This window comes from Sander lucioperca, chromosome 16, assembly GCF_008315115.2.
Source record: "Sander lucioperca isolate FBNREF2018 chromosome 16, SLUC_FBN_1.2, whole genome shotgun sequence".
Lineage (NCBI taxonomy): Eukaryota > Metazoa > Chordata > Actinopteri > Perciformes > Percidae > Sander > Sander lucioperca.
Window position 1 is genome coordinate 14,848,847 of NC_050188.1, and position 15,144 is coordinate 14,863,990.

At 40.3% G+C, this 15,144-nt stretch overlaps 1 protein-coding gene across 1 annotated transcript in view; it reads right to left on the reverse strand.

Moving 5' to 3' along the window:
- Window positions 1-8,660: 8,660 nt before the first annotated feature.
- LOC116064135 (CD209 antigen-like) overlaps window positions 8,661-15,144 on the reverse strand; it is a 205,516-nt gene continuing 199,032 nt past the window's right edge. Inside the window, exons 12-13 of the mRNA XM_035993205.1 lie at window positions 11,527-11,651; window positions 8,661-9,348 (exon numbers count right to left, since the gene is read on the reverse strand). Coding sequence (XP_035849098.1) covers window positions 9,216-9,348; window positions 11,527-11,651 — 258 coding nt within the window. The 3' untranslated portion in view covers window positions 8,661-9,215. The remainder of the gene's footprint in view (window positions 9,349-11,526; window positions 11,652-15,144) is intronic.

Sequence of the window (15,144 nt, forward strand, 5' to 3'; positions counted from 1 at the left end):
AGTGAGTCACAGAAATGCCGATGACGCGGTCGCAAGTGTGGTTACACTTTTTAAAAACTCCACACAGATAACGTGGCTGCAATATAATATAATGACGAGTTATCTCAGGACACACAATCTATAGTTTACAAAGACCAACTTACCCCCCAAGAGCAAGCATTTGGTACAACAGTGGCGCAGAAAAACTTCCTTTTAGGCAGAAACCTCAGACAGACCCAGGCTCGTTGTGGGCAGCATCTTTAGCTGCTGGTTTGGACACAGAGACACTGATACACATATAGAGAAATATGATTGATAATTACAGCAGTTGCAAAAATGAACAGTGGCAGTTATAGTAACAATAAAGATAGTGGAGCTATGACTAGAAATAATAGTTTTAGCAGTTCAGGGCGTAGCCGTGCGTTGCCGGGCATAGCGGGGCATAGCTGGGTGTAGCAGGGCGTTGCAGGGCATAGCGGGGCATAGCTGGGTGTAGCAGGGCGTTGCAGGGCATAGTAGGGCGTAGTATGGTACAGCAGGGAATCGAGCAGGGCCACGGCGCCAGCTGCAACCATGATTTAGGTACCACCCCAATCCAAGTAAAACTGCGAGGAGGGAAAACATAAGGATTCCGGGAAATAAGCTCCCCAGAGATAAGTTAGTGACAAGCATTTCTGGGACATGAATGCACACAGATGGAAAGAGAAAAAAGGTCAGTGTGTCAAAGGAAGTCCCCCGGCAATCTAGACCTATAGCAGCATAACTAAGAGCTGGTCCAAAGTAAACCTGAGCCAGCCCTACAAGGGTAGGTCAATTACATGTTACATTACATTACATGTCATTTAGCTGACGCTTTTATCCAAAGCGACTTACAACTGGATTATATATCAGAGGCTGCACATCTCTGGAGCAACTAGGGGTTAAGTGTCTTTCTCAGGGACACAGTTATACACCGTCCCCCACCAGACTAGGTGAACGCTGCCACTCCTCACTCCTTAACTATAAGCTTCATCAAAGAGGAGAGTTTTAAGTTTACTCTGAAATGTGGAGACGGTGTCTGCCTCCTGAACCCAGACTGGGAGCTGGTTCCACAGGAGAGGAGCCTGATAGCTAAAGGCTCTGGCTCCCATTCTACTTTTAGAGACCATAGTGCGGTCAACGTTACACTCCCTCTTAGACAGGTGGGTACAACAGCTTTCTCTATGCCCTGGAGACAGACTGACAGGCTGGAGGTTGTAGGGCAAGGCATCTTTATTTCTATAGCACATTTCAGCAACAAGGCAATTCAAACATTTTACATCAAACATTAAAGAGAAATTAAAAACTTTCATGAAAGAGATAACATAAAAACAGGCTGAAATAGAGTAAGATACAAATACAAGAATACAAGTTACAGTGCAGTATAAGATGTAAATAATAATTTGATTAAATAGGTTGTAGGGACAGGTTTGGGAGGGGAGAGGGAGGGGTTTTATTTTCTGTGGAGTGTAAAAAGGATAAATAGGTTTGGAATTATTTTACAACTGAAATTATTTTTTTGTTATGTTTTGTGAAGTACAGGAAAAAGTAACCTTTGATCCAGACACTGAATTTCAGGCACCGTTTAAAATGTGAACGGTAGCCAGCCCTAGTTACAGGACATGAACTCTGGTCAAGAGATATAACATGAACCTTAATGCATGTTTAACTCTCCTGGGGAAGATTCTCTCTGGCAGCTGGAAATCAGCAGCTGACTGCTGGTTTATCAAAGGAAACACAGGAACAACTTCTGATTACAAATGTAGTAATCAACTATAAGTAAACCAAAGTAAAGGCAACCTGCTAATCCATATTTTTATTAGCTTTTATTATAATAATCCTGTAGGACTATAGAGTAAGTACACATGACTTGTAACCAGATTGTGCACTATGAAATAAAGTGGACAAGCTTCAGGCAAAAGTAAAGTTCCTTTCAGAATACAGATCCGCCTGTCTCCTCGCCTTGACAGAGACGTGGCTCAAAGATCAGGATCCACTCTCTGATTTTGAGTTGGACTGTTTTGGGGAACCTGCCCGTCTTGACAGAGACTCCACAGTGACGGGAAAATCACTTGGTAGAGGCTTATGTCTTTATATAAACAAGAAATGGTGCAATACGGTGATTGTCAGAGAAAAACTGTGTACTCCTGATATAGAACTTTTGTCTGTATCTCTATGCCCCTTCTATCTGCCCAGGGAATTCCCACAGATATTTGTAACACTTGTTTATATTCACCCGAAGGCTAATGCCGACCTAGCGACTCGGGCTATGGTGAAGTGTGTGCAGCGGCTTCAGGGGATTTCACCTGAAGCACCAAACTTCGTCATGGGTGATTTTAATAACTGTAAGCCATGGAGGTCCCTGTGTAATTTTTATCAATATGTCACTTGTGCAACACGACAGACCAAAAGGCTGGACCTCTGTTATGGATCCGTCAAAGGTGCTTAGAAATCCTACAGCAGAGCTCCACTTGGCATGTCCGATCACAACTCTGTTTATTTGGTTCCGTCCTACAAACCGGTACCGAAGAGGAACAAGCCGGAACGAAAGTTGGTTCCGGTTTGGTCAGAGGACTCAATCCAGTGTCTACAGGAATGCTACTGCTGTACTGATTGGGATCTATATATCTATTAATATTAATTTCCATATATCCAAATAATAAACCTTGGGTCTCCAAATCTGCTAAAAGCATAATTAATCAACGACATATTAGCTTCAATCAAGGTAACATGACTCAATATAGAGTATTTCAAAAACAAGCTAAAAAAGGAACGTAAGCTTGCAAAACTTAACTATAAAGACAAAGTTGAGAACATGCAACTCACATCCTGCCATGATGGAGATGCAGTCTAAGAAGTGTCCAATTTCCCTCAATGGCATGTCAGACCGTGCCCTCTCAAATGAACTGAACACTTTCTATAATCGTTTTAATACTTATGACTTTAGTGAGGAGTTGTCAGTCTTTAATAACGTTGCCCCTGGGCAGAGCAATGTCCAGGTTGACAGAAATAAGGTCCTGACACTCTTTAGAGGTGTTAAGGAAAGGAAAAGTCCTGGCTCTGACGGCATTGGAGGCCGTATATTAAAGAACTGTGCTGAACAGCTGGCAGACATTTTTTTTTCAAAATGTCCTTACATCTCCACACCGTTCCTAACCTTTGGAAAGACTCAATTATTGTTCCGGTGCCTAAAAATAAGGCTCCAGAGTCTTTTAATGACTTTAGGCCTGTGGCACTCACGTCCCTTATTGTGGAAGATGCAGCATGTACTCTTTTTAACTTGATCTATACCCATCTTGAGGGTGCAAAGAGCTTTGTGCGGTTGCTTTTTATTGATTTTTCTTCAGCCTTTAATTGCATTCAACCACATATTTTGGCAGGGATCTTAAAGAATACTTTTAATATTGATCCTAGTCTTATCTGTTGGCTGATGAACTTTTTAACTGACAGGTCTCAACGCGTGAGAGTGAATAGCATCTTATCCGATGTTCTCTTTTTCTTCCACCGGTTCCCCCCAGGGCTGCGTCCTCTCCGCGATCTTATTTTATATACAAATGCGTGCCAAAGCCAGCACACCAGGCGTCATATCATTAAGTTAGCCGACGACTCTGTAATAGTGTCGCTGCTGACGCACAACGACCCTGAGTATGGCGCTACCTTAAATGATTTTACAGCGTGGTGCAAGTCGTCTTTTATGAACATTAACGCGGCAAAAACTAAAGAAATGCTGATCGACTTTAGGAAGAATCCCCCCACCCTCTCTCCCACCCTTATTGACGATCAAGCTATTGAAGTAGTGAAGCAATACAAATACCTCGGTATTATAATAGACGACAAACTCACCTTCGAGCCTCAAGATGACGCTGTCTGTTTAAAAAAAAAATAAATCACACCAGCGCGGTTTTTTTTTTTAATCGTAAACTTCACAATTTTAATGTCGATAAGACCTTTAGACGAGGTTTTATTGTTTTATTGAAACTATTCTTTTGCCTTTCTGAGCTGGTTTGGGTCCCTCACTCTTAAAAACAAAAACAGGCTGCAATACATAACCAGAGTGTGTGGCAAAATTTCCCACAACTCTGACTGACTTAAAACCACTATGAGACAAAAACCTTGAAGGCCCAGTCAGTCCTGGCTGATATAAGCCCCCCCCCCCCCAAACAGCTACTTCATGTTGTTGCCGTCTGGCTGCAGATTCTGTCTGCCTAAATGCAGGACAAACCGATACAAAAACTTTTGTTCCTGCTGCTATAGGCTTTGTTAATAACTCAATGTGAGATGTGGACTTCTGTGTATGTATCTATTTGTGTCCTCTATTCATAGTGTCTGTTGTTTGTATGGCTTATGTGTTGTTAATGTTACATTCTATTGCTACACAACGAATTGCCCCTCTGGGATAATAAAGACTCCTTGACCTTGAAGGGCAGAGGAACAATAGATCTGTAATTCTGTCCCTTCAGGGAAATTGTTCAGTTGCAGTAACTCAGTCAGAATCAAGGTTAAAAAAAAATAAAATAAATACAAGTAAGAAAAGAACGAGTCAATAAGTGTATAAAGTAACAAAGTAACATAGCTACAGTACAAGGAGTAAAAATGTTAAGTAAAAGTAAAGTGAGATTAGGTTTCTTACAAAAAGCATACAAATCTTTATTTATATATTGTTTTGACATAAAGGGAATTGTGCAATTTCAGTCACTATGTAGTCCACTATGAAATACCCACAATGCACTGCTAATTTGAGCATACATACGATGTAGCAATGCAACGCGTCCGTGTTTTCCCGAAGGAGAAGAAGAAATCACAGCGAAAACTGAAGGAAAAATGGAGCGGACTTTGGTTTCTAAACAGTGAACATGTAACATATTGAAAAGGAGGTTTGAGAGGGATGTGAAGGTGGCTGGCTTGATACCAGTGGAGGGGTCGGTGAGAACAGTTCAGTCCAGTCACTTTTAATTCCAAAATTTTTCTTTATTGATTATTGGAGTAGGTATGTGTGGTTTCTAAGAGGGAAAAGGATATGGGATACAATTAGCTTCATAATGCCACAATACAAGGCCACAATTAATTTGAATGACAAACATTTACACATGAACTTAGAATGCAGGAAATAAGCTAGGTAGCCTACAAAGTCAATACATAATTATCTGCCGTGTAATTAATAAACTAACAATGCATATAAATAATCAAATGCACATTCTTACACCAGTGATTCAAATGAGCAATGTAAACCAAGTTACTCTGTTCATTATAACAGCACCTTTAAACAGCAGACAAACTGAAAGGAATGCAAGATTAGCGCTCGCCTTATAATTAAATTAGCAACATTCCATCAAAGTAAAAACGTATAAAACTTACATAGCTCAATAACACACAAACAAGGTAGGAGATACGGCATTTCCAGCAGCAACGCACAAGGATTCCTCCATGTGGCTTGAACAAAGGGAAGGGGCTGTGGACACAGGTGCTGTCTAATAAAGTCTGTGGCTGATTGAGGTTAATTAGTTGGAGGTGCAGTGGACTACATGGGGAACTGAGTGGCAAAGAAAAGGGGGCGTGGCAACTGCTCTGCAAGTGCAGGACAGAGCTGAAAACTTCCAAATATATATATATATATATATATATATATATATATATATACACACACACACACACACACACACACACACACTTTTACTATCCTCCTGGGTGCTCGGTCTGTTTCAGGGACATATTAGGAGTATTTTTTTTCTCAGTTTGTTTACATGATGCTGGGCGCGCCCGCCTCTGTCACACAAATAAAGGACGCATCTACTGACGCAAGTCACGCAGCGATGTGTTTTCAGTGAGTGTCTGAAATCTGGTTTGGCCTTTCAGTTCACTATTTAATAAACACTATAGATGGAATAGTGAGTGAGTGAATGAGGGAGCAGTTTCCAACACAGCTGAAGAAAGAGGAAGGTGACGGACATCCAGGTGAAAAGAAGGACATCCGGCGGTATTTCCGGCGGCACCGGAGCAATCCTGGAAGTGGAACGGTTGTGGATGTAGACCACATGCAGCACGACAACTTGGAGTTATTTTCTCAACTGACTGCCCCCAGAGACAGAATGTTGATATTCTACATGTCTTTATCCCTCCTGTTGTCCTCGGGTCAAATTTGACCCGTTTACAAAAACTTTCTATATCAGAACTATGACAAAAGAACGTTGAAAAAAGTGACAAATGTTGGAAAAAGCTACAAAAACACAGGAAAAAAACAAAAACAAATCGACAAAAATTGGGAAAAAGTGAAAAACATGGCCAAAGGTGACAAAAACTTGTTAAAAAAATAAAGTTTATTGCACTTGCAAAGAATGTGACAACAAAAAAAATTGGAATGAAATCAACAAAAACGTCGAGAAAAGTGTAGAAAAAGAACAACAAAATGTTGCATGGTCGACGGGAAGACAACACAAGGGTTAAAAACACCAGATTACATTACATAACAACATCTTTTAAGATTCGACACCAATTCTTTTATATTTTGGACAATGATTACAGATTTGGACAATTACACTTATTTCACTCGTAGTCCATTTTTGTCTTCCATGTGTATTAGGTCATGCATGTGTTAATGGGTAGTTAGCTGAAGTGTTGTTGTTGTTGTTGTAACTGAACTTAAAATGTACAAGTAATTTCTCTTGGGCCTCATTTTGTGAGTTACAGCTTCAGGTGCATTACCACCACCATCTGGACTGGAGTAGTACTGACTCTGATTAGCATGTAGCTCTGGAAAACTGACTGACTGCAATCAGATTAGTGACGTGGCTAACAGAGACTCATATACAGTATGTGGGAAGGTGTTGCATGTGGATTTAATCCAGAAAGGAGACGCTAGAAATGACGAGCATAAATGAGACCTTGGTTAAGATTTGGGAAATATCCTCATCACGGTAAAGCCAACAGTTGTGGTTGGGTTTAGAGTAGGGTTGGGTACCAAACTCAGTACGTTTTAGGGAGTTGACACACCGGCCCGATAATCGGGCGTTGGGCCGTCTGGCGAGGTCAGTGACTCGACTCTGTTCGGTGTGTCCGTGCCGTCGTCCGTCCGAGGAGCCGTCGGCCTTCATTTTGGCCGACTCGACATGTTCAGTCGGAGACAGGGCAGTCGGGACTCACCCAGAAATGGGGAGCGGATGAACCGCTCAAAATCTGACGAAAATCTTTTAAATCTTTTGTTGATCTGAAATGAAGACAGATTCAGAAATTGCACGGCCTATTTCTCTCTTAAAATGTTTTCAGAAACACGTTTCGGTGAACTATTTTAGTACAATATGAGATCGTATTCTGAACGAGCCGCCATGACAGTCTGGCTGTGAATTTCAAGAGAAAAAAGACCCACGTGACGCGTTCGTCCAATCAGCTGCCGGTTTTCATTTTCTGGTAAATAATCTGACTGTTAATGGAAACAATACAGAGCAGCGCCGCCTGCTGCTATGGAGACGTATTACGTTTCGCGCACGCGCAGAGCGTACGCTCAAGTCGGCGTCGCCTCAGTGTGTTCTGAGGAACTTTTTGGACCTCGGGGACCCGACTGATCAGTCCGACTGGCTTTTCTGCCAACGGTCGGCCCGTCTGGTTGGTGTGTCAGGACCTTAAGGGCACCAACTGAATTCCGTCTGTAAAACCGAAGACCGATTCATATTAAATCAATGGTGCCAAATTGGGGTACCTTAGAGCGGTGGTGGTCAAACTTTTTTCAATAATGTACCCCATTTGTGTTTTTAAGCCAAGAACCCCCTGACCAGCGATAGATTTACCAAACAACAGCCATGTAACTGAAAAACATTTAAATGCTGATGAAAAAAGGCAACAAAACGTAAAAACTTGGAAAAATTCGTTAGAAAGAAGGGAGTAAGGCAAGAATAGGTGGAAAATAGTATGAAAAACTTAGAAAACAGCGCCAAAAACTTCCCGTGCACCCTGCAGTCCTCCAAAGTACCCCTTGGGGTACACAAACCCCTATTTGAGAAACACTGGCTTAGAGTGTGTATGCAAGCGAGATCTTCTCCACCTTCTCTACATGTTTGACAGAGAGCGAGGCTCAGCTCCGACACACACAGCTATTCCACAGTCTCAGATGAAAACAAAGGGTGATCGTACCTTCTCCGTTGTGGCCCCGAGACTCTGGAACAAACTTCCCATTCATATTAGGTCCTCCTCTACTGCTGAGATCTTTAAGTCTCGTCTTAAAACACATTTTTATTCTTTGGCGTATGATTTAGTTTAGGGACATTTGTACAGAAGTGTATTGTTTGTATGATGTTCATTGTGTCTATATTTGTATTGTCTTCCTTTGTTTTTATAACATAATATAACTTTGTACAGCACTTTGTTCAGCCTAGGTTGGTTTTAAATGTGCTCTATAAATAAACTGACTTGACACAGAGCTGCGGTGCAGACGGAGCAAACTACGTCGCCTCTGCAGCTTCAAGTCACAGCGAGTCACAGAAATGTGGTCGCAAATGTGGTTACACTTTTCAAAACTCCACACAGACAGTGTTTACTGCAATATAATATAATCACGAGCCGAAAAGCAGCCGTATAGCGCGGTTAACGTTACACTTCCTCTGAGACAGACAGGCACAGCAGGGTTCTCTATGCCCTGGAGACAGACTGACAGGCTGGAGGTTGTAGGACAAGGCATCTTTATTTCTATAGCATATTTCAGCAACAAGACAATTCAAAATGCTTTAAATCAAACATTAATGAGCAGTTAAAAACTTTCATGAAAGGAATACAGGCTAAAATAAAATTAAAAAAAGATACAAATACAATAGTTAGGTTAAGGTTACAGCGCAGCGTTACAAAATGATAACAATGATTTAATTGGTTGTGGGGACGGGTTTGGGAGGGGAGATGGAGGTAGGGCGGGGTTTATTTTCTGTGGATTGTAAAATGTTCTAAGGAAAAACTTCTAACTAACTGATTACAAACGTTATAATCAACTACATAAACCAAGGTAAAGACAACCTGCTAATCCATGTTTTTATTAGCTTTTATTATAATAATCCTGTAGGACTACAGAGTAAATACACATGACTTCTAACCAGATTGTGCTCTATGAAGGGCAGAGGAACAATATCTCTGTAATCAGGTTATTTAGCAACACAGAATAAACAGCTGAGCAAATGTTAAAGAATTGGTCTGATTTAACAAAGCTGATCCCAACACTACACACCTCTCTGTCATCAAATAGTTCAGATCATCTTTTTCTCACAGATCCACTTCTTATTATCAGAATAATATCCATATCTCCATTTTCCTTGTTGATTGCAGCATGTAGCAGCGGTCCAGTAAATGTTATAGTGAGGCAGTCCTGCTGCCCAGAACCTGTCAGACGTATAAAATGTTCTTTTTCAAACAGCTGAAACTCCTGATTGTTGTTAATTTGAAATAAACTGTTTAATTTAAATATTTATATTATTTGTAAATAATCAAATTATTTCAATAATTAAATTAAGATTAATTCTCTCTCTCTCTCTCTCTCTCTCTCTCTCTCTCTGCATGACAAGAAATACATGTGTTGCCAAAGCATAACAACAAACACATATAAACAACAAAGTGTAAATACATCAGATATAATAAATAATAATAAAAAAGTGAACAGCATAATTATGATATAATTGCAGATAATAAACAAATTCTCAAAGGGTATGTTGAAACTATTAATATATATATATCTTTGTTTATATATATATATATATATATATATATATATATATATATATATATATATATATATATATATATATATATATAAAAAAAGAAAGAAAGAAAGAAAGAAAGAAAAAGAAAACAAAGAATAACAAAAATGATAATACAGTTCTCTACTTATGTTGCCTCATATTGTGGCAGGAGAAGACATATTTAGCTGCTAGCCATGCTGTGTTTTCATCTTCCCCTAATAAAAGAGGAAGCTTTTTGTCCTCAGTGTAGGTAGTGAAGACTGGTATATGTTTTTGAAATTTTTGGATATATTTGGTTTTTAAGTCTTTATATTTGGGACATGTACATAAGAAATGTAATTCTGTTCTGATGTCCTGGTGGCAGTATGTACAGACACGTTCCTCTCCTCATAGTCAGTGACTCTGTATTTTGTTAACATTTCTTTTTCTTTTGGATTTCTTTTTTTCAGATATTCGGCCAATTGGATATCTCTGTTCAGGGATTGGTAACAGAGGAGTTTGTGTATTTTATTTTAATTTCGCCATTGTTCTGTATATTCATCTTTTAATTTAGTTTAAAATCTTTTGATTGAAGACTGAGGATTGTTTCTGAGGCTCCGTGTACCTGTCTCTCTCTCTCTACCTGTCTGTCTACTACTGACTGTGGTGTTTACCTCCGTGAACCTGTCTCTCTCTCTACCTGTCTGTCTACTACTGACTGTGTGTTTAGCTCCGTGTACCTGTCTCTCTCTCTACTTGTCTGTCTACTACTGACTGTGGTGTATAGCTCTGTGTACCTGTCTCTCTCTCTACCTGTCTGTCTACTACTGACTGTGGTGTTTAGCTCTGTGTACCTGTCTCTCTCTCTACCTGTCTGTCTAGTACTGACCGTGGTGTATAGCTCTGTGTACCTGTCTCTCTCTCTCTACGTCTGTCTACTACTGACCGTGGTGTTTAGCTCTGTGTACCTGTCTCTCTCTTTACCTGTCTGTCTACTACTGACTGTGGTGTTTAGCTCCGTGTACCTGTCTCTCTCTCTACCTGTCTGTCTAGTACTGACCGTGGTGTATAGCTCTGTGTACCTGTCTCTCTCTCTACCTGTCTGTCTAGTACTGACCGTGGTGTATAGCTCTGTGTACCTGTCTCTCTCTCTCTACATCTGTCTACTACTGACTGTGGTGTTTAGCTCTGTGTACCTGTCTCTCTCTCTACCTGTCTGTCTACTACTGACTGTGGTGTTTAGCTCTGTGTACCTGTCTCCCTCTCTACCTGTCTGTCTACTACTGACTGTGGTGTTTAGCTCCGTGTACCTGTCTCCCTCTCTACCTGTCTGTCTACTACTGACTGTGGTGTTTAGCTCCGTGAACCTGTCTCTTTCTCTACCTGTCTGTCTACTACTGACTGTGGTGTTTAGCTCCCTGCACCTGTCTGTCTCTCTACCTGTCTGTCTACTTCTGACTGTGGTGTTTAGCTCCATGAACCTGTCTCTCTCTCTACCTGTCTGTCTACTACTGACTGTGGTGTTCAGCTACGTGAACCTGTCTCTCTCTCTACCTGTCTGTCTACTACTGACTGTGGTGTTTAGCTCTGTTCTGTGTACCTGTCTGTGAATGTGAGTGTAATGTGAATCTACTGTTTCCTCGGATGGTGAAAGCCAGAATCATGATTGATTTTAATTATTATAAAGAGATGAAGGATGTGGATCTGGGACCATGGTGATGTGTTGTGCTCTGTTGAAGGAGAAAACCAGTGAACCGGGGAAACCAATCAAATCAGCATCTTTCAATAAACAGTGACTTTGATGGAACTGTGCTGGAAACCAAAAACCTTTAAAATGTCTCACGTTTCTGTCAGCGGTGATCCGTCCACCCATTCCCATTCCCATTTCCATTCCTGTCCTGTGTATGTGTATATTTTCCGTAGACCAATCCAGGACTCTCCATCCTTACTCAGCTCAGTGACAAACTCCTAGTAGTTGACAAGAGAAAACAATCATTTCGCTGTTCACAGTTCAGCATTTCTGTTGTAGTAAAGTCATCTTCTGACTTCATCAGTCACAACAAACACAAGAGGGATCCCTCAGTCCACCACACACTGAGGACTGGACCCAACAGCATGACAGTAAACACACATTAGTAATGGAGGAAAGTGAAGAAAGACATTTATAATCAGCAGAGAAACAGAGAATACATGAGGAACTGCACATTTTATACTCATAGAACTCACACTCATTCCTTTCAAAGGAATGCATTTTAAAAAGGAAAATAAACATTTCAACATCATTTTCCAAAGATTTCAAAGTGATGTATTACGTATATTTAAATATTTCCATTAAATTTATTTTTCTCTGAGATCACTCACTCAGAAACAAACACACTCACCTCTTCTTCTTTGTTGTTTATGACGACCNAGTATTTCAAAAACAAGCTAAAAAAGGAACGTAAGCTTGCAAAACTTAACTATAAAGACAAAGTTGAGAACATGCAACTCACATCCTGCCATGATGGAGATGCAGTCTAAGAAGTGTCCAATTTCCCTCAATGGCATGTCAGACCGTGCCCTCTCAAATGAACTGAACACTTTCTATAATCGTTTTAATACTTATGACTTTAGTGAGGAGTTGTCAGTCTTTAATAACGTTGCCCCTGGGCAGAGCAATGTCCAGGTTGACAGAAATAAGGTCCTGACACTCTTTAGAGGTGTTAGGAAAGGAAAAGTCCTGGCTCTGACGGCATTGGAGGCCGTATATTAAAGAACTGTGCTGAACAGCTGGCAGACATTTTTTTTTCAAAATGTCCTTACATCTCCACACCGTTCCTAACCTTTGGAAAGACTCAATTATTGTTCCGGTGCCTAAAAATAAGGCTCCAGAGTCTTTTAATGACTTTAGGCCTGTGGCACTCACGTCCCTTATTGTGGAAGATGCAGCATGTACTCTTTTTAACTTGATCTATACCCATCTTGAGGGTGCAAAGAGCTTTGTGCGGTTGCTTTTTATTGATTTTTCTTCAGCCTTTAATTGCATTCAACCACATATTTTGGCAGGGATCTTAAAGAATACTTTTAATATTGGTCCTAGTCTTATCTGTTGGCTGATGAACTTTTTAACTGACAGGTCTCAACGCGTGAGAGTGAATAGCATCTTATCCGATGTTCTCTTTTTCCTCCACCGGTTCCCCCCAGGGCTGCGTCCTCTCCGCGATCTTATTTTATATACAAATGCGTGCCAAAGCCAGCACACCAGGCGTCATATCATTAAGTTAGCCGACGACTCTGTAATAGTGTCGCTGCTGACGCACAACGACCCTGAGTATGGCGCTACCTTAAATGATTTTACAGCGTGGTGCAAGTCGTCTTTTATGAACATTAACGCGGCAAAAACTAAAGAAATGCTGATCGACTTTAGGAAGAATCCCCCCACCCTCTCTCCCACCCTTATTGACGATCAAGCTATTGAAGTAGTGAAGCAATACAAATACCTCGGTATTATAATAGACGACAAACTCACCTTCGAGCCTCAAGATGACGCTGTCTGTTTAAAAAAATAAATAAATCACACCACTGCGTTTTTTTTTTTTTTTTTAATCGTAAACTTCACAATTTTAATGTCGATCAGACCTTTAGACGAGGTTTTATTGTTTTATTGAAACTATTCTTTTTGCCTTTCTGAGCTGGTTTGGGTCCCTCACTCTTAAAAACAAAAACAGGCTGCAATACATAACCAGAGTGTGTGGCAAAATTTCCCACAACTCTGACTGACTTAAAACCGCTATGAGACAAAAACCTTGAAGGCCCAGTCAGTCCCGGCTGATATAAGCCCCCCCCCCCTGAACAGCTACTTCATGTTGTTGCCGTCTGGCTGCAGATTCTGTCTGCCTAAATGCAGGACAAACCGATACAAAAACTCTTTTGTTCCTGCTGCTATAGGCTTTGTTAATAACTCAATGTGAGATGTGGACTTCCGTGTATGTATCTATTTGTGTCCTCTATTCATAGTGTCTTTTGTTTGTATGGCTTATGTGTTGTTAATGTTACATTCTATTGCTACACAACGAATTGCCCCTCTGGGATAATAAAGACTCCTTGACCTTGAAGGGCAGAGGAACAATAGATCTGTAATTCTGTCCCTTCAGGGAAATTGTTCAGTTGCAGTAACTCAGTCAGAATCAAGGTTAAAAAAAAATAAAATAAATACAAGTAAGAAAAGAACGAGTCAATAAGTGTATAAAGTAACAAAGTAACATAGCTACAGTACAAGGAGTAAAAATGTTAAGTAAAAGTAAAGTGAGATTAGGTTTCTTACAAAAAGCATACAAATCTTTATTTATATATTGTTTTGACATAAAGGGAATTGTGCAATTTCAGTCACTATGTAGTCCACTATGAAATACCCACAATGCACTGCTAATTTGAGCATACATACGATGTAGCAATGCAACGCGTCCGTGTTTTCCCGAAGGAGAAGAAGAAATCACAGCGAAAACTGAAGGAAAAATGGAGCGGACTTTGGTTTCTAAACAGTGAACATGTAACATATTGAAAAGGAGGTTTGAGAGGGATGTGAAGGTGGCTGGCTTGATACCAGTGGAGGGGTCGGTGAGAACAGTTCAGTCCAGTCACTTTTAATTCCAAAATTTTTCTTTATTGATTATTGGAGTAGGTATGTGTGGTTTCTAAGAGGGAAAAGGATATGGGACACAATTAGCTTCATAATGCCACAATACAAGGCCACAATTAATTTGAATGACAAACATTTACACATGAACTTAGAATGCAGGAAATAAGCTAGGTAGCCTACAAAGTCAATACATAATTATCTCTGCCCCGTAATTAATAAACTAACAATGCATATAAATAATCAAATGCACATTCTTACACCAGTGATTCAAATGAGCAATGTAAACCAAGTTACTCTGTTCATTATAACAGCACCTTTAAACAGCAGACAAACTGAAAGGAATGCAAGATTAGCGCTCGCCTTATAATTAAATTAGCAACATTCCATCAAAGTAAAAACGTATAAAACTTACATAGCTCAATAACACACACAAGGTAGGAGATACGGCATTTCCAGCAGCAACGCACAAGGATTCCTCCATGTGGCTTGAACAAAGGGAAGGGGCTGTGGGCACAGGTGCTGTCTAATAAAGTCTGTGGCTGATTGATTGTGGCTAACTAGTTGGAGGTGCAGTGGACTAAAGAAAAGGGGGCGTGGCAACTGCTCTGCAAGTGCAGGACAGAGCTGAAAACTTCCAAATATATATATACATATATATATATATATATGTATATATATATATATATATATATATATATATATATAAATAAAACCTTTTACTATCCTCCTGGGTGCTCGGTTTGTTTCAGGGACGTATTAGAAGTATTTTTGTTGCGGTTTGTTTACATGATGCTGGGCGCGCCCGCCTCCGTCACACAAATAAACAACGCATCTACTGTCACG